We start from the raw sequence: 24,089 nt of genomic DNA, 5'->3' as shown, positions 1-24,089 counted from the left end.
ATTTTTAGAAAAATAAACTCTACAAAATGGCTACTTTAATTTTTTTGGAAATAATTAAATAAAAAATTATATTTTTTAATTTTTTTTACAAAAACATTAAAATAAATTAAAAAATGAAATTATTGTAGTTTTTAACCCTCTAAATCTTATTATAAAACCAGAATTTTGATATCTCTATTATTTCGTAAGATATCGCAATGGGTAAATCCTCGCGGGACACTCTGTATATATGTAATAATTGTGACAGCGATAAAAAATATTGAATTTTTCAACTTATATTTATGTAAGTTAAAAGTCAAGACTGTAAAATTTCATCTGATTTTAAAACGCGTATGGTGCCTATATTCCTCATTCGAAACGACATATTGGTATAAGTAAATAAACGACGTCACACATAGTCTGTAATCCGATTTTCTATATTTTCGGCTTGGTGATGAAAAATGATTCTAATAAAAATACATTATATTTTTTTTTTTACTGCAAAATAATTATATTATATACCTATGCCCTATATATGTTGTTATTATATGTTTTGAAATTAAATTTAAATAAATAATAATAATGACAGTAAATAATGTGGCTAGTAACTGTAATGCAACAAAAACAAATATTTCCGATTCAGATAAAAAAAAAGATGCACTTATATACTTATATTGTGCTATGATTTTTTTCACACATACATTACAATTATATATGGAATACCGATTAAAAATATCATTAAATTACAGCATAACATTTTAGGGCATAGCACTATTATATTATAGGAATGAATAAAAGCAAAATATCAGAAGTAGTTAGAATATTTTTAATAATTTTTGGTATGAATTATGTTATGTATATGTAGAAATAAGAGCCCATAATTTACATAAATAATTATATTGTCATTACTTATTACATTAAGGATACATAAATTATAATCAAAATGGATTTTAAGAATATGATAATATATTTTAGTGAAATAAAATATGGAAAAAGTGTATGCAAAAAAATAGCAATATTACCAAAATAAAAGTCAATAATTATTCCATAATCTTGCAAAGGAATCGTGTTAATAAGTTCAACGTGAATAAACGTTTTTTGAAAAATTAAAACGACACGTATAGTTTTAGATTCGTTTACTGTAACTTAGAACGGATATGGATTAATAACATTTAGATGATTTAAAAAAAAAATTGTATTACAAACTCTGTTTTTTTTTTTGTCAATGGTATATGAATAAAAACTTTTAGGTCTTTCGTGATGTCGACGAGGATTTATTTATATTGTAATCGATTTAATTTATTTATGAATGCCCATGCACGTTTCACACCCACTTTGGTCCGAGAAATCCAATTTAAATTTACTGTCTGTCTGCAGGTTCGTAAACACATTAGGTGGCTACAAAACTTGACGTGAGATCTTGAATATTAATACTATAAAATACTCAACGTTTCTGCAGAGAACCTTATTGATTTCGTGTCAGCTCTCAATATTTATTTTTAAATGTTGTTTAATGTTTAAATGTCGACTAATGGTAAGACGAGACGGTAATAAGTGCAGCAGTGGTAAAACGTCGATAGCATCATCACGCTACAATAATACAATAAATGTTATATTATTGTTTATTAATCCACGAAAATCATCAACAGTTTGTACTTCGATTCTAACGTCAGGCGATGGTGACTTAAAAGTTTTTTAACATAAAAATATCCTGTCCATTAAGTTATAATAATCATTAGATTAGCCACTCTTAAGATACCTAGTCCATAAAACGGTTCTGTGGTATGACGTGCTACGCGTAGTTCATAAGTGATGCTTTATGAAATGAGGTTATTAAACTCGACAATAATAATTATTGTACAAAGTTATTTTATACTGTCGTAATAATAACGCAGCAGCGGCAATAGAGTTTAATATTATACACTCAGAGTTTGTAAAAATGTGTACCATTTTAGGGTCGTATAGCTATTATTATTATAATTATTATAATATTTAACACTATAGCCGTCGACGGAGGAGGCTTAACGACGATACGCATAATATATTATTTTTATAATTATGCATAGGTCACCGTCATCAGACGTATTATGCTCTAATATATTTCGTGACCGCCGCGGTAAGTGCAGTTTAACACTCGGATTATCATCGTGAAAATATTATCATGATTTTTATTCTAATGCACGCGCTTATAGTATTCTATTTACCATTTAATAGAAATATATTATAATATGCCCTTACAACATATTATAACATATGGCTCATACACGACATACCACGATAATAATTATATTATATTATTTTCTCGCGTTGTTTGTATAAGTATGATGATGATGATAATGATATTATTTATATACTATTATGTGTCTAATAATACGCGCCGGCAGTATAGGCAAATGTAGAAGCTTATATTATTATAGCATGATGTGTTTGGCTGCGATATTATTAATATTGGTCGGCGACGACCGCACCATATTAACAGTCGATTATCCCAAAACCCGATGAATTCCCTTTCACGCACACCCACGCACTAATATAATATTATTATGTATTTATACACAAATGTAATGCGAGAATAGCGTTTCGTTGGGTTAGGTCATAATATTATAATATTACTGTGACAAAATACACAAAATGTCCATTATTAACCCCTTGGACCACGGACGATGCATTGCATGGTATTATATAATATTATAATGCGCATATAATAATATAAGGTACCGATTTTATTGTTTTATATTTCATTGAAATGGCCACGCAGAAATACCGAAACAACCAGACTGTTGCCAGCGGAGGACAGCTATAGATATCTGTAAATATTCACGCCGTATCGTTACTATTATTGGTACCTACCGTTATAATATTATTATTATTATGTTATATGCGTCCGAACGAACATATAGTAGGTGTGGGTAGATGTTTGATGTGTTCACTAACAGATAATCCCGAGCACAGAAATATTAACCCTGTTTTATACTCATCCGTTAGGTATAAAGATCATAATTTTTGTTTTCGTATGGCGCTATGTCCGGGAGTAGGCACGAAAGCCTAGTTCGGACGCCTATTTGGCAGAATTTCTATTGTGGCACCCGTAGGTTTCTGCCATGCCCCAAGATCATATTAATATTACCTAAAGACATTGTTCGAAAATCAGTAATTTGCTGGAACACGACTCCTGTCGCACAATTATATACAGTTTTATGTAATAAAATTCCGAGACGCAATTATGTGATTTTTAAATAATCAATTTCTCGTGTTGGCTCAATATATTGTAAGAAAATGCATGTCATGCAAATCACGTACACCATCTTACTAACGGCGACTCGGGTGATAAACGTTCAAAAAATATATTAATGAAATCGCTTTTTAATGTTCCGTGCACATGAGACATTTAAATCGCTCAAGCAGCCTTCAAAATATTTTATCTAAATCATTCAGTTGTTAAGTAAGTTCGTATAGTTAAAAATATACAAAATCCCGCGATTCAAGAGAACTGTTATAGTTTATAATTATAAAAACTTTTAACGTTTACGATCGTTCGCAAATATTTGTAACTAATTAATTACACTGTCAAGGTTTTAGAATGGTTTTAGGTGGCACTTAAAAGACATTGGAAAAGTTAGAATAATTTATTAGTTATCATAGCTAAAATTTAATATTACTATAAATACCACGACGTAAGTTCTTCAGAGTAAGAAGTCTTCGAGCGCTGACGTACCTGATAATTTCTCACAGTTCTTTACGTAAAGTTTCAGTTAAAGTGCAATGCAATACCTCTATAGTCTCTACTCTACTCTCTATGCTATATGAACCATAATATATTAATATGGCAAAGAGGGAAATGCGATAAGTCACTGAAACTTGTCGACAAGTTTATAATTGCTTTTAAAATTAAATTTAATGAAGTTTGAATTTCGATAACTTTTGAAATATTTTTTATTTTTTAAAATTAATTTACGGGGTTATAATACGACGGAAATAATTCTATCGAAAAATAGCAGCTAGAAAAGAACATTGCCCTTAAGATTTAAAAATAAAACACAATTATTACTTTAGTTTAGTTTTTCATGACTATAATTAAATATCATAATTCATAGTTATTCAAAAAAGTGCATTGTTTATTCTGAATAAGATTTGACATTTTTATAAAATCTTAAATGAAAAATGTATCGAATTCAATTTTTATATAACATCAAATAATACGTCATGATGATTATTTATCATCTTAAGTATATTTCGTGTGTTTTTAAGTGTTAAATTCTACCTCTGATACAATTGAATACTTGCAAAAAAACAAATCAAGTTAAGTGCCACTAATTATTGTTGGCGCACATTAAACAACTCATTCATGTCTGAGTACCACATACTTAGTTACTCAACACAAAATAATCTTAATGTGAATTTATTTGTAAAAATCGTTTATAAAAAAAAAAAAAAGAAAATTAAATTAATTTTCGTGTAAACAATAAGAGTGGTTTAAAAAAAAAATATTTATCCATAACCCATTAGTCGTTGTTGAAATACGAGTTGTTTGTCTATCAATGTACACCTATGCTACATCAATAAGTATTCGAAGGATAATGAGCTTTGCAATAAATTGTATTATCTTGTTCTAGTTTTTTTTTTATGACGTAGAAATATAAACTAAAATTCGTGATTCCGAGGAATGACAAGTTTTCGGGCTCAAAACGAAAACCGATTGTTTTGTAATAAATACAATTGTGCAGTTGTTTAAAAGTCGTATAACTATTATGAGCGTGTGATAATAGCTAATTAAAATATTATTCAAAATACATAATAATCAACATTATTACTATTATTATAAGGATCATGTCTATAAATGTTTTCATGGTGGGGGGGGGAGAAGAAAGGAGATTGAACTTGATTACTCAAATCAAGGTGTGGATGTGGACTGAACCTAACCTTATTATTATATTTATAAATTCAGCATATATTATAGGTAGGCATGTTTGGTCGCCTGAAAAAGAGTACGTAGCTCATGTAACAAATTAACAAAAACTGTTTTCAGCATATAACGACATTATGTGTCCTGTTATTAATTCAGAAAAAGGCATAACAGCAGCAGGTATTCAAGACCGTAACAAGAAAAAAATTTTGGGAGGGGGTCCTAATTTTTTTAAATGTAGATATTAAACACTTTTACTAAACCGGACCCCCTCCCCCCCCCATAGTTATGGCCTTGCAGCTATTATATTCCTTGGCGTAATAAAATTATAAATAAAACTCGAACGGGATCAGTAATTTGGGCATTTATTTGTTGCCATGATAACGTTTTTAATTATTTATGCACATGAAAAATGTATTATCAGAGAAATATTAGAACAACGAAAATGGTAATCCTAAAGAGACGGTTATCGTGCTTGTCGTTGGTACACAAACATCTAATAATATTATTGTTCGAATATTTTTCATGGGCATACTTGACACTATCATTTATTTTCTATAGAGTCTTTGTATATATATATATATATTAATTTTGGTATTTCGTTGTTATCGTGTAAAAAAGAGTGTAAAATCTATGTGGTAAATTTTTGGGCTGCTTTAAGACTACCTACAGAATAAAACATATCAACAACGAAAAAACCCGCGTGTTTTAATGTCAATATTATTGTCATCAGCTACGTGCGGAATATAAAATTAACTAGACGTTAGGACGAACTCACAAGTCGAATCTCACTTACATTCTGTTTCAAAAGTGAACGATATTAATTTTTTCTCGCCTTGAATGCTGCAATTGGCGCATTGAGAACCATGTTATGATCACACCAAACCCGGGAAGTTGGCGATGGGAGATGCGTAGCATTGACCCGACGACCGACTGATTTATCTCTCTCTCTCGACTGAGTATAATATCATAATGCTGTCGAACTCTTTTCCAAACAGGTGATGGACTCACGGTGAAAGCGGTGGTACCTCGGTACAAGGTCCGTGGCGAGACGGCCGTGCTCCGATGCGACTTCGAGCTGGAAGGAGCCCTGCTGTACGCCGTCAAGTGGTACCGCGAAAACGAAGAGTTCTACCGGTACGTGCCCAAGTCAGACCCTCAGAAGACGTCGTACGTGGTGGACGGGATTAAAGTCGACGTAAGTATGTTCTGTAACTATTTCTCCACTCCTCCTCATCTTCACCATCGCAACCACCACCACCACCACAGCCCCCAACAAACTCATCCCTTTCGACGCAGTCGTGCGATCATTAAACCGATGTTTTTATAACATATTTATCGTGTTTGTTTGTGCAGCACATGCATTCCAACAGTCGACAGTTAACGTTGAGAGACATAACGTTGAAAACCACAGCTAATTACCGGTGCGAAGTTTCTGCAGAAGCACCGTCGTTTGCTTCCGCACAAGATGGTGGCCGAATGGAAGTTATATGTAAGTATATAGTGATTTATGAAATTTAATCTAATCGAGTGACATCATCCGCAGTAACGTCATTACCGCAGTCACTATATTATTATATTATATATGGTTTAATAAACGAATTTAAATGAATGATCTAATAACGAAGTAAACATCGAACAAAAGGCAACGACGTTTTTATGATTGGTGGCTGGAAACAAATTTGCAGATGAGTTAAAAAAAGTTTATCCACCATTTTATGGAATTAAATAATATGATATTATTTTTGATTGTGAGCGGACCTATCCATAGTAAATATCAATGATATGAAACTACAAAATTAAATTTAAATTAATTCTTGCAATACATTTTTATCAATTTTCTTCTGCGAGTAGTCAGGCATGATTAAGGGACATAGTGGACAAGTTGTAGAAAGTAGGACTTTTTTTTATAATAAAAACGTCTTGTTTTGTTCAAGTCTATTCTATTAGTATTCTCCCTCTTCATTTTGTATTATATATAAATATAAATATATATATTTCCTATCATAGTGTAATCACGAAACTATAATCATAGCTTAACCATACTATTATCATAACTTAATAGGCTTTTGACATCTTCCGACTTTGCCATCACTACCTGCCCGTGACAATATTTGTGATTAATAATATATTTTATGTAAATATTTAATTCGTCATTTTTATCGATTTAAATTACGATGGTTTTTTAGACTTTCACAGGCATCTCCAAACTTCCTAAAAAGAAGATTTTGGTTCATATATTGTAGCTGTATACAAAAAAATATTCATTGAAACTAGAAGAATTTAACAAAGTAAAATATAAAATAGTAGCATAGAATTTAAAACTTAAACTCTTGCAGAAACATCAATCTATTGAAAGAAGACAAATTATATACTCTTACGATTGCATAATAAAAATATGAATATAATAAATATTGCTTATTACATAATTCATTGAGCAATGGACAGGTACATATTATTTTTAATTTCTACATGGAACAAAATATTTTTGAATTTAAATAAAATAAAAATATAATTCTTAGATTAAAATATATTAATTTAATTGTTCATTTTAATTAATAATTGAATATAAAAATTTATTAAAAACATTTTCCCTCCCATAAATTACCGTGAAATTCTCGTTGAATAAAAATAAATTGATCTAGATACTTTCTAAAATAATGAGAAAAAATATATAAGTTTTTTGATATTCTGTTGATGAATATTCTCCTCTTCATGTGATTCATATTTTTATATACACTTATCTTGTTATTCTTATTACTTATTGTTTTTATTTTGTAAACAGATAGAAAATATTTAAGTTATGATAAAATATATATATACATAAAAAAACTATTTTAAATTGTGGAAAGCTCAAAGGATACATTTTATAAACGATCGTATACAATTTTAAGCAATGAAGTTAAATACATAAAATTAAATAACACATTAAACAGTATAACTATATAAATATGAGGACTAGATACATATCGTGTGTCCCTAGTCCCTCATCAGGACATATAATTTGGCATAAATTTGAATTTTGTACAAATTCTGAAAACCTTCATACAAATAACAGACTTAATGTATATCAAAAATTTGATGAATACCGTTGCTTGAAAAACATTGAAAAATTTTTTTTTCTGTACAAATGATTACAAATATTGCGAAACGTTTTTATGATTAATTTCAAATGAATCAAATTTCTTATTACTTATGTGACTAATGCGTCAATGTGGCAAATGTATTTGGAAAAATAATACAAATTCAAAAAATAAGTCATATCCACTAGAACAAATACCAAAATAATTTTCTTTTTACGATAGCATTATTTATTATAGTTACAGTATCTAATAAACATTAATCATGCAAACCTAAAGTACATCCTAATGCGGGTTCAAAATAAAATACAATATAAAATAGGTATATCAATTAAATATACAACACCGTCTCTAAAATGATCAATAACATGAATTAAGGAATTAAAATCACGTTATAATGTTTAGTTGAAGGGAAATATTTTTTTTTTACGTAGCTTAAAAGGAAAAATATACCTTTATAGTGTCATACACAGAATCGATAAAATTGAAATTTTAAAATATAAAAACAAGGATTTGTTTTTACGCGTGCACGCTGGTATAAGTAAAAGCTATTGAACTTTAGCTGTCACATTATAGCACATCGCGTATGTATCATCACAAAGTATAAGAGAAAAACGTCGTATTCTATTATTCGTTGGGTGCATGTGTGCACGCACGCGATCGTGTGTGTGTATGAACTATTGATGAGAATACACGATGGTCTAGCGATGTTTATCTTTATTTTTCTGGTCTTTTTATTCAAAATGCGAAAGTACCTCTCTCGGACGAAACCCCTTGACGTTAGTGACACCGCTGAGATTTCAATATCACAACAGAGTTAGTATACGAATTTGGGTCATCCTTTTTTGTTTGTTGTCCGTTCATTTTTTTTTCACCATATTTTCCCTTACCTAGGAAAAATATTTTCAACCCTCAATCAAGTTTAACCCTATAATAATGCATGTAGGGGTAAAGTCAATAAAATGCGAATTCTATTACTATGAATAATTATTTATGTGACGTTTAAATTCAAAACAATACTTGATTAACTGTGAATATTTAAAACTGAATGGTAATCACATTTAACTGACACAATTTCATAATAATATAGTCCGCTCTAAGTGCATATACATATTACATATTATGAAAGAGTTTCGTTCTTTGTACCTATATGGCTATATATATTCACAACACAGTTATACATAATATAATATACGTGACTATAACACTTTACAATATTTGTTTAACTTTGACTTCAAAAGATACTTCATAAACTACCTATAATACTTACATCATTAAATATATATTTTAATAACACAACAAGAATTGTATATAGTAAAATTATAAATACAATAATTATAAAATACATTGAAATATTTAAAAAGAAATGGAGATTATATGCATATGCATATGCAATCAATAAATACATTTTAAAAATGATAGGCATGTGTAGATTTTCATGTATTTCAAAACAGTTTTCGAAAAATTACTCAAAACATAATATACCCGTACGTCAAATACAGCAATCACATAAAGAATATTTGGTGTACCACAGTTTCAAATATAAACTCGTGGATTTTGTTTTATATTCATCCAACATCTATTTAAAATACTTTTCAAACGTTCTGTGACTTTTCTCGATTGTACATTTTGAGTTTATCAAAAGACAAAAGTTCTGACATATTCTGCAGTTATCGTTATTGATCATTTTCCATAACCACTGAACCGAAGACGATTGGTTACCTGCTATAATTGGCAATTTTATATGACTATATTATTGTATTATATCGGTACCTAGTAAAGGTTTATTATTTTGTATTCTGCAGATATTTGTTCTTAATATACTAGTTTCTTAATCAGAACTTACATAAATAACGTGGACGGTATCTGACATAATAGGTACTTGCATTATTCGGATAGTAATATAGATACTTGAAAACCATATTCATTTTTTTTTATTTTTTTTTTTATTAGCTTTTAGTTTTACTATTATAGCTCAACAATTATATAAAAATTCATATTTATAATTAGCTTTTATGTCTATTGGAAATTATACTCTATTGACAATTTGTAGAAACGATTTTTGGAGTTTTTCAGCATCTTTCCATTATGTAAATTATAAAAACTACTAAAACGTGTTGTCACCTTAACATTAACACGTCAACGATTACTCAGATTCAAACAAAACTTTTTTCATTATTTTACAACTTTTTAACAACCTTAGAGACTCACAATGTTTAATCCACACATTAACGTTGGTTCCTTTTTTTTTTAGTTCGTGTTTATTATTAAATATATGTTAATAGCTAAATATATCTTATAAGTAGAAAACTCAAAATATTTGCACTAGACTTTTATATACTCCCTGAATTTTCAAATCTGAGTGTGAAGTTTATCACACTTTTTTTATTGTTGATTGTTCTCCACATGACACTGGACCTGATTTGAGACAATATTGGGCGCCGTGTACTTTGAAATTAAAATTCAGTTGGCAAACAAATTTGTATTCTGTTGACTTTCTATATGTTTACTGAAGATGCAGATTTAAGATCTAACAGCAGAACTACAGAAGCACATTTCGTTTTATGTATTAAATGTTATGCCGTTTATAGTGTTACATAGGCAAAACATTCATTTACACTGGAACAGTGAATTATTTTACAATAAATAATACACAATTACATTGAACTTAAAATATAACACCTATATTTCTAACGGTAATTTAATATTCTTGTAAATTTATCTATCCAACAGAGGAAATTATCGAGCCCAAGGATTATTAATGTTTAGCCAATGATGAGCAGTTGCTTAATATTTGGTTCATACACATCATAATAATATGTTGATATTAAACAGGATTCGAGAGCCTTAAAATATATAAACGATTTTTTGATTAGGTATGTGATTCTTAGTGAAGATGTAATTAAATAAAACTTATACATCTTCCAATAAATTGTAGATAATCACAAATTTAAAACAAATTACAAATCACTAATTTATTAGAGCTGGATTCAATTTTTTCGTTTATATAGTGTTATTGTACATTTTAGTTTAAAAAGAAAATTGATTATTTTACATTTATTATTAATTATTATATTATAATATAATATAATATTATTAATTTATTCAAAACAGAAAATAATATTTGAACTTTTGAGGGTTATTGATATATTTTTTGCAAAAAAATAAAAAAAATTACAGAATAATATATTTAATAATATAGTATTTAAATGAAAGTATGTCAAAGTTATTATAATTCTATATCTAATTCTATGCCATTTTATGGTTTAATTATTTAAAGTTTTTTTTTTCTACATACCATTAGTAATACGCTTAAATACTGTTTTGTTGAGGTGGAGGGATCATAAAATGAATGGTCCAACATTTTCATAATAATATACTCGATGTATCTATACACGTTTAAATTTTTTTTTTTTTGGGTTGGGGGAGCTGGAGTAGAGGAATCAGTACAGATTGTATAACGGTCTTACATTTTATAGATGAGAGATAATTATTGTAATTTTCCAATAGTTTTACTGCGAAATTTGAAAAACTGATGAAAAAAACTCCACCACCTTAACAGATTTGTATACACAGAGACCCCCCCAAAGGTTCGACTAAAACTTTTTGTATTATTTTATAACTTTTTAATAATTCTGCATAGAGTTAAGATGTTTATCGATTTCGGTTTTACTTATTTTATTTATTATAGACGTGATACAATTTTTAAAAAATGTGACCGATGTTGCAGACCGTATTTTGGGCCTCGTACACACTACACACAATTTTTAAAACATTGAAAATTTGTAAATATCATAGTAGATGGGAAATACTGATACTTGACATTTTAATACTAGAGAACTCATTTATTATTCTTTATTATATTTAATAAATTTCTTTTTATGAGTACTTACCATTTTAAAAACTTCCTATAAATTACATAAACCTAAACCACATTCAATTCAGAGTCGTTTTTACAACACAACAATTGCATAACATTCGGATTAAAAAAAAAACAATACAACGAGTAGAAGTGAGTAGAGCGAGACGAATGACTAACACTCTGTGGTCTGCAGTCCCTGCCTTCTTTTGTATTTAAAACTTATAACAACTCGTTACTGCGGTGAAATTAAAATGCACCGAATTTCATAAGTATTAAATAATTAAACTTAAAATGTATCATTTAATTTAAAATATTAATTAGAGTCAATATACAATTATAACGTTTTTATTATGATTTCAGATAATGTATTTCGGAAAGCTCTCTTACCTCTTATTATTAATCCAATGATAATGGTGAATGTAATTTAATAATTTTTTTACCAAAAATTAAATAAATTAATTTAAGTGGTTTGTGAAGTTCTTATAAAATACTCCCCTGATAAATATACGTATAGATATTATTTGGTTTAATTTCCTTAAGATAATTTTTTTGCGATTTTATCATCAACCAACTAATTTATGGAAATCACATACAATTAACAACCTATCAAGTTTTTACTCTTTAAGTACTAAATATGGCTTGTTATTTATGTTCAGTTCAAAATATTAAAAGAATATTTTAATACATAAATATTAAAACATTTTATACTAATGCATTTCAATAATAAAGGCCATTTTACATAATAGAATCCTCTAATTTTATAATTATTCCTTTTATTTTAGTTACTGATAAAAATGTCTTTTATCTTCAAATGATATTTCATGGAACATTATGTAACTCCTGTTTGTATTGAGTGTATTTATTTTAAAGGAAAAATATTTATCAAGATACATATTTTTATTCTAAAGGTACATTATTTTTAAAGTTTCTCATTTGTGTTAAATATTTTTTGATTTTAGCGAGCTCAGAACCTCGTAAAAGAACCATTGTAATAATATAGTGGTAATTATTTTAATAAATAATCTAAAAATATTTTTAACCGAATAAATTGTATTTTAAATATCTTTCGACTGTTGAAAAACAATACTGAATACCGTGAAATACGTTTTATATTTTAAAAGGAAAAAATGCACTTGAAAAAGTACATTAAATAAAAACATATTATTTTATACATTTATCTTGCCAATTTTATTATTTTGTATTTTATTCATAATATGCCGATGAAATATCATATTTTTATACTATTTTGGATAAATTATTACCTGTACCTATATTATAGTTTGTTTTGTATACCTCATATGAATTGGTCATCGGCTAAATGAGTCTTTGATGTGTGATTAAACAACATTATTATATTATACCTTCTTCAGCGCTGCCCAACGTATTTTTTCGTACGAAAAACCCCTCTCAACCTTATGAAGCAGACATTTTTCCTCATTTTTATTTTTTATGATTAATTGTCATGATCGCCGCGGAAAAGTAACCTCTGAAACGCATTTCTATCGGTGGTGTGTACACAAAGCACGCACACGCACATACAATATACATATTATATATATGATATACATTGTATGCGTATCGTCCTGGGCGAGATGGGAAAAGGAGGGCATTTGCGGCCGTAGATGAATTTTCCGTTCGACGTTTCGGGAAAAGCTAAAGAATTCCGTGACGGGTGTGATAAATTAGGTTCTCCGACTCGGACAATATTTCAAGTGCAACACACAAAAATATAATACATTTGATTGGCCGACTACGCGCCACTTTACGATTCTCCGTTTATATCGATCGACATCAACTCGAACCTATTCAGACGGCGTTGCTCATCATCATGAAAGCCAAACAAAACGAATATCACAATAAAGTCTGCAACTATACTAGAAAACAGAAAATATTATGTAATATATCGTAAACCCAGTCCTTATTGCTAATATAGCCACAATAGGATTAGACAACTTTAAAAAGTCTATAGGTTAAAACTCTAAAATCGTAGAGTTTAAATTATAATCCTATTATGAAAGCAAATACCAAGAATATACGCTTGAGAAACAAAAAAAAAAAAAAAATGATAAAATTTGAACTGATTGTCTGATTGTGGTTTAGGTATTTAGCACATTGTATTTTTGGGTACCTATAGGTATTTTTCATAATATTTTCATTTTTTCAGCAATTACCTAAAAAACATCAACGTAACAATGATCTTTTACACTTCTCATGGGTACCTATATAGGTACGTGCTAAATAAGGTATACAATCAATTTACAACAAACACGTAGTATTTTTTAATTAAGTACCAGATTTGAAGTATATTATATACTGTACAAGTATTGTTTCAGGTCGTAAATTCACGACACTACCGAGAGATTAAAATCTTAAATCAACGTATTTACTAACTGAACATTCCTTTAAAAAAGTGTTTAATATTAACTGGTACCAAACATACGATAAATGTTTTTATTTTTCATTCCTTTAAAGGTATACCATTAAACTTATAGAATAAAGCAATCAATATTTAATAAGCTGAAAAAAGTAGCATATCAATGAAACAAAGTAAAAGCCCTACCTAATACGCAAAGCTCTGTAAAAATGTTATATTGTAACATAATACAGTAAGTCTGTATAGTTATCAAATATTTATGTATTGCTAAAATAAGCAGAGGTACTCTGACCGTGTAGTATACGTACTATATTGACTTAGTCATTAAATCGTTATATTATGTAGGTACATACATATTACACATATATATAGGTCTGTTAATCGTGGGTCCTTCGTGCTACACTGACGACAAACAAAACACAGGATACCATTATTATTACATTATTATTATTATCGTCGTGTAGATACAGTACCAAACGTATATAATAATATTAGAAAATCTATTAGAAAAGTTTTTAGCGACACACAACAATAAAGCATTCACCACGTACTTCCTGTACAGACCTATACCTGCCACAAAGTTTGTATATTTTAATAAATATTTGTTTAAAGTTTTCAAGAGCAAACGTCTTTGACTTAATTCGATAATATATATATATATATATATATATATTAATAATAGTAAAAATAACAAAAATAATAAACATAATATACCTACAACTGCACTTATCAACAAAACCGTATACGATACTATATTTTATATAAAGTTTCGAGTTGCAGTATAGGACTTCTAAACGCAATATTTGAAGGAAACCCATTACGAGGCAAGAGTCGCGCGTGTTGACGTATAAAATAATATATTATGTATAACATATTATATCGTATGGAATTCCGAAACCCCGAAATCGTTGAATTAATAATTGCTGGCTTAAAACGTATATACAATTCGTTGGACTCCTTCTATACAACTATACGGTGCTATGGTTGGAGTTATTCGCCTGTCACAATAAGAAACGTATGAGTTCTGAAAAGGAAAAATAAAAAAATAAAACCAATATAATGTGAGATAAAACATCAGCTGGGCTTAAAAAATTGATATGGGTAAATATAAAAATAAAAATAAAAATAAAAAGTACCATAAAATCACGCGCATTAAACCGTCAAGTAAAAATACATTATTTTAAACGAGTGTATTTCAATAGTTTTCTCAATGTTCATGTTCAAAAATAATAATTATCAACATAGAAACCTCTGTAGATGGACACCTTTCAATAGTGAACCCTTCCCAATTGTGGACACTTTTAAGTTCTTCGGCAAAAATATATGTACATAATAAGAGTTATAACATTCTAATAGTGGACACTCCTAATAATAGTGAACGTGGAAACTAAAAACTGGTATCAAAATTAAGAATTACCTCTCATAAATGGACACAATACATGGTACGTATCATTGCAAAGAGCAGAAAAAATTTACACGAAAAAGATTATATATATTTTTAATTATACATAAACATTATACATTTTTGTAAACATTTATAAAAATGTTCACTGCATTATTATTATTATTATTCTAAATTAGAAGTAAAACGACACCTCACGGAAGACTCAACAAAATATTTATTTTTAAAATAATTATATAGTAAAAATATTTGAAAACATAAGCATTGTGTTATTACGCCTAATGTAATAAAAAAAAAAAATGTAAATTACACTTGTAATTTTTTTTTTTAATTTGAATAAATAAGCCATGGCGTCTATGTCCATTGGTATACAAGGAGTTTAATGTTAACAATTTTTAAGGATACAGTATTTGCATATTATATAAACAAGAACAGATTATAAACTATTTATAAGATTGGTTTTAATTAAAAAGGTCGTCATGTGATTTATGGTATCTGGATGGAGAGCTTCCGACATGATATTTGATACCCCATATCAGTGGCGTAGCCAGGGGGGGGTTTTGGGTGTTTAAACCCCCCCCATTGACTTTCAACATCTAATAAATTATTATATATTTCATTAATTCTAGTACCTACTATCTATGAAAATATATGACATAAAACGTTTCTGAATATTCAGAGAACTCGTCCAGAAACGACAGAAACCTGATTGATATTTGATAATAATAATAATATTATATTTTCAATATTATCTGCACGAGTTTTCAAAAACACTGTGGTTATGACCACGATTAAAGATATTATTTATGGTTATTATCTTTTTCCACATTAAAAAGATTGAAAACATATTTACGAAACACCACATGTGAAAATAGGTTGAATGGTTTAGCAATGATGAATATACATAATGATATAATAATAGACCCTGATGATGTCCTAAATAAATTAGCGACTAAAACAAGAAGAATACGGTTGATGTAAATATTGTAATGTGATTAAAATTTTGTTTGACATTAATAAATAAATGCTTTAATTGAAATTTGAAGTACAATACAATTTGAAATAATTTGTTTTATATATACCTAAACCGTAAACCCCCCCCCCCATTGAAAAATCCTGGCTACGCCACTGCCCCATATCAATGACCCCAACTTCCTTGTTTGACTGTTTTATAGAAAAGGTATTTGGATACAACGTGTTTGATTGATAGGAGTGTACCGCAACTGGCGCATGTATACAATAATTATTAGTTAATACTATATCTGAGATGCGAATAAATAAAGATATTTGGTACCTTAAATATACATTTTGTATAAATGTTTTATTTTTAAATTATTTTTTGACAATTCTAATAATTGTGAATTGTTATTTGTACTAAATGGTACATCTTGAGCCGTAAAAATAATATAAACGATACATCTCGCCAACGATTTACGTTCACTAAAATCATTTTAGTTGTGCCGTTGTGCGCATCGTTACGACCAGGGTTGACAGTGGTTGCATTTATTATTATTATTATAGTTATTCGGACGATATGCTAAACTGAACGATTTTAGTCACGTGGTCGTTTCTGAAAACCGTCATACATTTCATAACTGCGCACAATACGCGCCCACGAATAATGGCACGGATTACTTTGGAAATTATAGAGATACATAGTATTATTATCATTATATTGTTAATATTTTATATTGTGTTAAACTGTGTCCCTGAATAGTTTAATCGGATTATAACATTTATTAATTGAAATGTCCAAAACCGAAAACATTACGAACATACTACTCGTACACCCGTCAGCGATTGGTAATTGTTATAAAATATGGTCCACAAACACAGAGGCGTATTTAGGCACAGGTCCTATAGCCCGGGTCTAGAGCGGCAACATTGGAGGGAAATACCCGCTTATCGTTATTTTTCTAATGTTTGAAATTTAATATTCATAAATAATGTATCTTTATTAATATGATAAATTGTATATTTAAATATGTTTTATAAATAATTTTAGGAAAGATGGAGGGGGAGAGGTGGCGAATTTGAAAGTTCCTATAGGCGGAAAAACCTTAAATACGCCACTGCGACAAACATCCATCGGTTAGGAGCGTTCGAAATAGTATGTGAAACTGTTTTGAAAATATATTTTAATAACTATCACTTGTCATCGTTATTCGTCAATGACGCTGTAAAAAACCCATAACGACATAATGATACCATTGTTACGTATATTACGATTACCTATCATATATTATGTAATATATTATTAAAACACGTATGCGGATCCCATAGAGTAATATAGAGGTGGTGTAACCTATCACATTCAAAGTCAAACTGTCGCGGTTATTGACCCCGAAAAAGAGAAGTCTAAAAATGGTATTCTTTTCCGTTATAGTGTTATACCACAATGTTATACCGCACTGCACTTTAACAAATTTTGATATCATAATGATAACCATTTTGGCGCAACCATAGAACAATTTTGGCGAAACTATTCTCATACACCATCGAGTTGGGCAAAATCGTCTAAGCAATTTTGACGGGTAAATTGTTTTCAATCTGGAGATCATTAAAAATTGATTGTCTTTTAGGTGAATTTCTAACAAATATTATAACAGACTTTATTAAAACTAAAAAATCACGAAATTTTTCTCCTGTCTTCATGGCACCTTGCACAACTAAGTTCAATGTGTGTGCTGAACAATGAACATACAATGCACGTGGCTATATATAATTTATTATTTTTTGAAGCCCAGTAATAACCAAAATCTACACATTTTATCTGTTATCGAAATCGAAAAAACTTTTATTTTTCTCAATTAATAAAATTAGTATTTTGAGGGCATTTTACAATTTGAGAACCATGGGGGCTGAGCTCCACCTTGTCGAGCTCATGGGGGGGCTGCACCCCCGGGCCAATGTACTTGGCGCCCCTGAGTTTGCTCGATCTCGAATTTTGCCATAACTTGGAAATAAATTATTATTGTTCGATAGTATTTTACAATCAGTGTTAAAAAGTATATAATATTTCTATAAATGTTTACATAGGTATTACATATTTACATGACATAAACTTGTGTTCTTGACAACATAAAAAATATATGCACACATAAATAATATATAATGTATAAATGTATAAAAAAAAACATGGGCATAAATATAAATAATATTTATCGCATGATTTATAAAATATAAGATAGACACTTTTATTAAAAAGTTTTAAACACGATTTTTGTAATTTTCGTTATCGTTCATTATCATGACTACTTAGTTTACCTATATTATTGCAATTATATAGGTATAGAAAACTTTTCGTTAAATGTACTACACAATTAAATTCAATATTTATGAACTCGGTATTGCACGCGAATAGAAAAAAATAGTATGTTTAAGGGCGGAGGTTAATAAGTAAAAAATGTTTAATTCACATTGTCTCATCAAAAAAACTAATATTTCAAAAAAATGTCTGCTTAAAGGGTCCACTCGTACAGTGACCTGACCTAGGTACTCTAAATTTCTACAGTTGTAAACTTCAATATAATCATTTTGAATTCTTAAACATTAAGATTATAGACTAATTAATAATGAATATTAGATCTTATTTATGTTATAATAAAAATTGATTGAATGCTTTGGTTTCGGTTCCGGGCTTAATGCTATCATCCAGTTATAACTTTCAGAAATTGTTGTCTAAGAACGATCATAGAAATTTTCAGTTTTCACGAACTTTGGAGAAGACAAAAACTGTTTTGTTACCATGAGTTTTGAAAGTTTGTGTCCTTATTTTTTTGTACCACAATTATCATCTCTAAAATATAAATTAGCTGCGTCATTCTAAAAAGTTATTTCTACCAAAAATTAGAATGGTCTTGATAGTTTAATATTTTCACTGTTTATATGCCACGGTATCTGAAATTGGACGCCATCACGATAAATAATTTTAAACACATCATCATGATGAAATTTCGATTTTCCACAGCGAATGTGTCTATTTCTAATTTGAAAATTAATTGGACGGTCATACGCGTTTTGTAAGCACATATCAATTGATATATAAATCACAGATTATATATTTTTTTTTTAGATTGATCTTGATTGTGGATCCAAGGTGACGAAATATTAAACAAATCTAATATAATATTATACATGAAATAAAAATCACTGCAATTTAAAGAATTTTTCACTAAAATGTATTTTATAATATTAAATTATTAAATAATTTTTAATTAAATCAAAACAAAACAATCTTTCAAAAATTAATTCTCGCGGCTTTAATGTAATACATTACTTACATAATATATTGCTAACATTATACTAATTTCAGTACCAAATTAATAAATAGTACATGATGATTATAATAATACGAATCAAAAGTGTGTTATCTCTTTATTATCGTAATATTACCATTAGCAACTTCAAAATCCGAAAAGCTGAACAGTCGTAACAAACGGATTTCGTCGACAGTTGTCAAGTAATAATATTCTATATAAGGTATTATATTACCATACTTATAAATAACTAAAAATGTTGCACATTAAACCTAAGTTTAGATGACTCTGCCAGGAAAATTTTATAAAAAGAAAGAAAAAAAACCACACTCAATACCTGCGTATTGAACCACCAACAGTTTTTTTTATTTGAAATCAATTTGACCAATAACTCTTGTATATAATAATAATAATACACTATATATTTTATACATTATACTGTCAGTATCAGTTATTGCTTATCGTTGTTATTATCTATATCATATAAGTAATTTGTAGTTTTGCAACGTTTTGTACACCGAAATATCGTACAGTATAAATTATTGTACGTAAGACGTTCAGAGTTATTGATATTTATTTTGTGTTAACGACATGCGTACGAACATATTATATACATATATATTTATTTGGGAAAAACTGTACGTTATTGCAGGAACATACAATCCAACATGGTAAATAATATTATAATACTACATATACTTATACATATAATATTATTGTATAGGTAATAATAATAATAATAATACCTATAATGTTTCTGTCCCCACACCGTTCACTGTAAATCCCCGAATTGAATTAAGTCACGTGACTTCCGTGCTTTATAACTACGACCTTCGCATAACTTATTTATACGATAACGAGATTGCAATCAATACTCGACTGATCGCGATCTCGCCACAATTTGACAAATAATGTCGATAGGGGTGAATGTATAATATTGCCAATCGTCAATAATTTCCATAAAACGAAATGCCGTCCTACGCGTTCTAATGAACTCGGCGTGAGAGTAACTCACAATGTAGCAGGGAATTCACAAATTTTAGTTAACCTTGAGTACCTAATTAAGTGTGATGAGAAAATTTTATTTTTTTACAGCCATTATCGAGGCTCTTCATCATCATAGTGCGTTGATCCGCCGAAACGATCCTGTCGGGACATACATTGAAATAAGTCTTGATTTAGTATTTTTTTATTTTTTTATTAAGAAAAAAAATCTTCGATTTCGGGACCATTATCGGCATTATCATTGACTTGTTTTACATAGGTACTTAAACTAAATTGTACAATTTAATATTTTTCCAGAATAATAGTATTTAATATTTAATAATTGTGATCGCACTTTATGAACTTTTTTTCTTATCGTTAATATTGATTATTGGTATAGTATAACTGTAATAATATCAAACACTGCTATTTTGAATCAACGGGCGAGAAGTTTTTATTTTAATTTATAAATTAAACATTTATCGATATTTTAAATAGGTACGTGTTTTTGAGATCTTTCAACACGAGTAAAATGTATATACTCTGATAGGTACTTAATTGATTATAATAATTTTATCAAACTGAATAATTAACATATTTTGCGGTTTTAAATTAAAAAAAAACGTCTAACCAATTAATAAAAAATAAATCTTACCATCGCAGGCTCCAGTAAACTGGACGCCATCATTCGGTCCATATTCTATGATATTATGACGATTGTTTCACATTTTTGTTTTTCGATAATATATTTTAATAAATAGCAGAATAGAACCGTTTGATAAATCATTTTGTCCACAATACCGTAATATTATTATTATTTTATACCTCGTTACTCAGGAGACCACGACATGGTTTCTTCGCGGGACTCCACCGATCTTGGGCATTGTCGTTCACCCGACCTGGTTGGATGCAAGAACTCAGTTCGTCCGCTGTTTTAACTTAGGTGCCTATTTCGTCGAGCAGAAAAAAAAATTGCGGCGTGCATAGGAAATGTTGACGGTACGTTTCAGACGACGGGCTTATAGAACTTGCATCAGTGGTAATAATATCGGTCGGTCAGAAAATAGAATTCAACCGATAACTTTTGATGTTCCGGTCCATTAAACTTCCGAGCAAAAGTTTTCGGGCAAAGAATGCCTCGGCGATTACGTCCGTTATTCCCTTGAAATTATTATACGGAAACTGCGCCACTATGCAACATGTTGTTGTATTGCTCGTGATTTTATATTATTACGATTGTTGTTTATACAAAAAATATAGCTATAATAATAATATCGTTATGTTGATAATATCGTATTATGGATCCGCGATTCATGTTATTTTACAGCAATGAAATATTAAAAACTTAAAAGGTTTGTCCTAAGTATCTTCTTGGCTACTTGGACACGCATCATATGATATATGAAAAGTGTAACATCGGTGTCTATTCGTTCATCATATTCATTTATTTCCATGCAAGGCGTGTCCAGTGTCCATATTTTGTAATTTAATAAACGTACTTGTATGCATATATTTCGGTAGTCCATAAATTCAAATAAAATATTTGATTTTAATTCATATTCTCTCCGATAACTCTTTCACTGCAGTGCGAATATGATTCTTTTTCGAGTTTATTTAATTTATTGCTGAATATTCATAATGTTGATGACAGTTGTATCTCTTCGTATCACTCAAGTTTCAACCTATACTTTTGTTTAATAATACCTTTTTTTAATGTCATATCATTACCATATACTTACCGTACACTTAAATACAAACATAAACACAATAATATTGTCACAATAAATAGTTATCAAAGTTAAGGTACGGGAATTGTTTTATTTATTACCTAAAGATTCAGTCAGATTGTCTGACTGACGTTTATATAAACTTTGTAGAGTAATTTAACAGTAATAATTGATGAACCCACGTCTTGTTTATTTCTACAAAATTTAAACTGAATCGCATTCCCCTTCAGACGAAAATTAGGAAAACCGTAATAGGAACTTATACAATGAATTTTAGTACCTAGTGATATTATTGTAACCGACAACCGTTCGTTCAATACGTTATAAGTATCTAGTCAAAATATTATCATAAAATATCTTCATTCCTACAAATAAATATTATACCGAAATACTAGGCGAAAAATCTAAACATAAATTACCAAAGTACATGCTAGATAATGTGCGTAAAGTAATTATTATCGTTTCTTATCTTTTTAATAAATTACAAAATTCAACACTATATTATCATAAATGCATACCTAATGCATACCTGTTAATATTCAGCATAGTGTTTGGCAGTTTTCAATCTCTCTATCAGTCGTGCAGAACCATGATTAAGCCACCACACTAGTTTAGATACATGTTAAACGCTATAGAGTACTACAACAGGTATAACTTATCCTTTGATATCAATCCAAGAATATTCCAAAACCAACACTTTATATACCAACAGCATACTGTCTACGTAGATCCTAATCGTGAACCACGATTTCCCCCCCCCCCCCCACCTCGAGTTTATAGATAGGTATGCATTCTTTTTTTATTTTTTATTTAACTTGCGTTTTAAATTTATGCGTAAAATCGTTCTGAGAGAACGCCTCCGCCGCTATAGTATTCCCGATTGCACTCTAGCTGGAATCGTTCCAAACTGGCAGTCGAATCGTCAGTTTTTCATTTTCACAATATCGACGAGAAAAGTATCGAACATTCGTAGGTAATATCGTTGGATTATATTGCATTTTGTTTATTAAAATTATTATTTTTTTTTTCTCGTTTCTCATACACCATCTCGCGGACGACATGTTTTTTTTTATATTGTACACTATATTCACTGGTATAATATCGATTGGATGTGCATTATGTTAGACGTAGGTACAAGAATTTATACGTATACGTATAAAACGATGTGTAAGTATACAATGCGTGTGTATATACTTAAACAAATAACACGGAAGATATCGAAAAACTAGAAAGCATTTTTCTCTGTACATTAAAACTCGTAATTTTTATCGGAGCGTGCGGGCAACATAGTATGCGCTATTGCCACTGCGACAGTCGTATTAATATTAAGAGCCGTATTAAACTCACTCGCGTATTTTAATGGTTTTTCTCTTGTAGGACGAGACAAATTACGCAGTTTATTTAATTTAACTATTTAATAAAGGCTGACCGAGTGGTTACAGGTATACGCCGAGGCGATCAATTTACAACGGTTACATTAATTCCGTAATTCAATTTTTGTATTTTTGAAAAACTTTTT

The 24,089-nt window shown here is 29.2% G+C and overlaps 1 protein-coding gene across 1 annotated transcript in view; it reads left to right on the top strand.

Moving 5' to 3' along the window:
• LOC107170956 (uncharacterized) overlaps window positions 1–24,089 on the top strand; it is a 91,846-nt gene that overhangs the window by 41,511 nt on the left and 26,246 nt on the right. The window contains exons 3-4 of the mRNA XM_089229688.1: window positions 5,881–6,080; window positions 6,239–6,374. Of these exons, the coding sequence (XP_089085814.1) occupies window positions 5,881–6,080; window positions 6,239–6,374 (336 nt within the window). The remainder of the gene's footprint in view (window positions 1–5,880; window positions 6,081–6,238; window positions 6,375–24,089) is intronic.

This window comes from Diuraphis noxia, unplaced genomic scaffold, assembly GCF_037042655.1.
Source record: "Diuraphis noxia isolate RWA-SAM2 unplaced genomic scaffold, SU_Dnox_SAM2 contig0005, whole genome shotgun sequence".
Lineage (NCBI taxonomy): Eukaryota > Metazoa > Arthropoda > Insecta > Hemiptera > Aphididae > Diuraphis > Diuraphis noxia.
The sequence above is the reverse complement of the archived record's forward strand: the minus strand, read 5'-3'. Positions and strand labels throughout refer to the sequence as shown.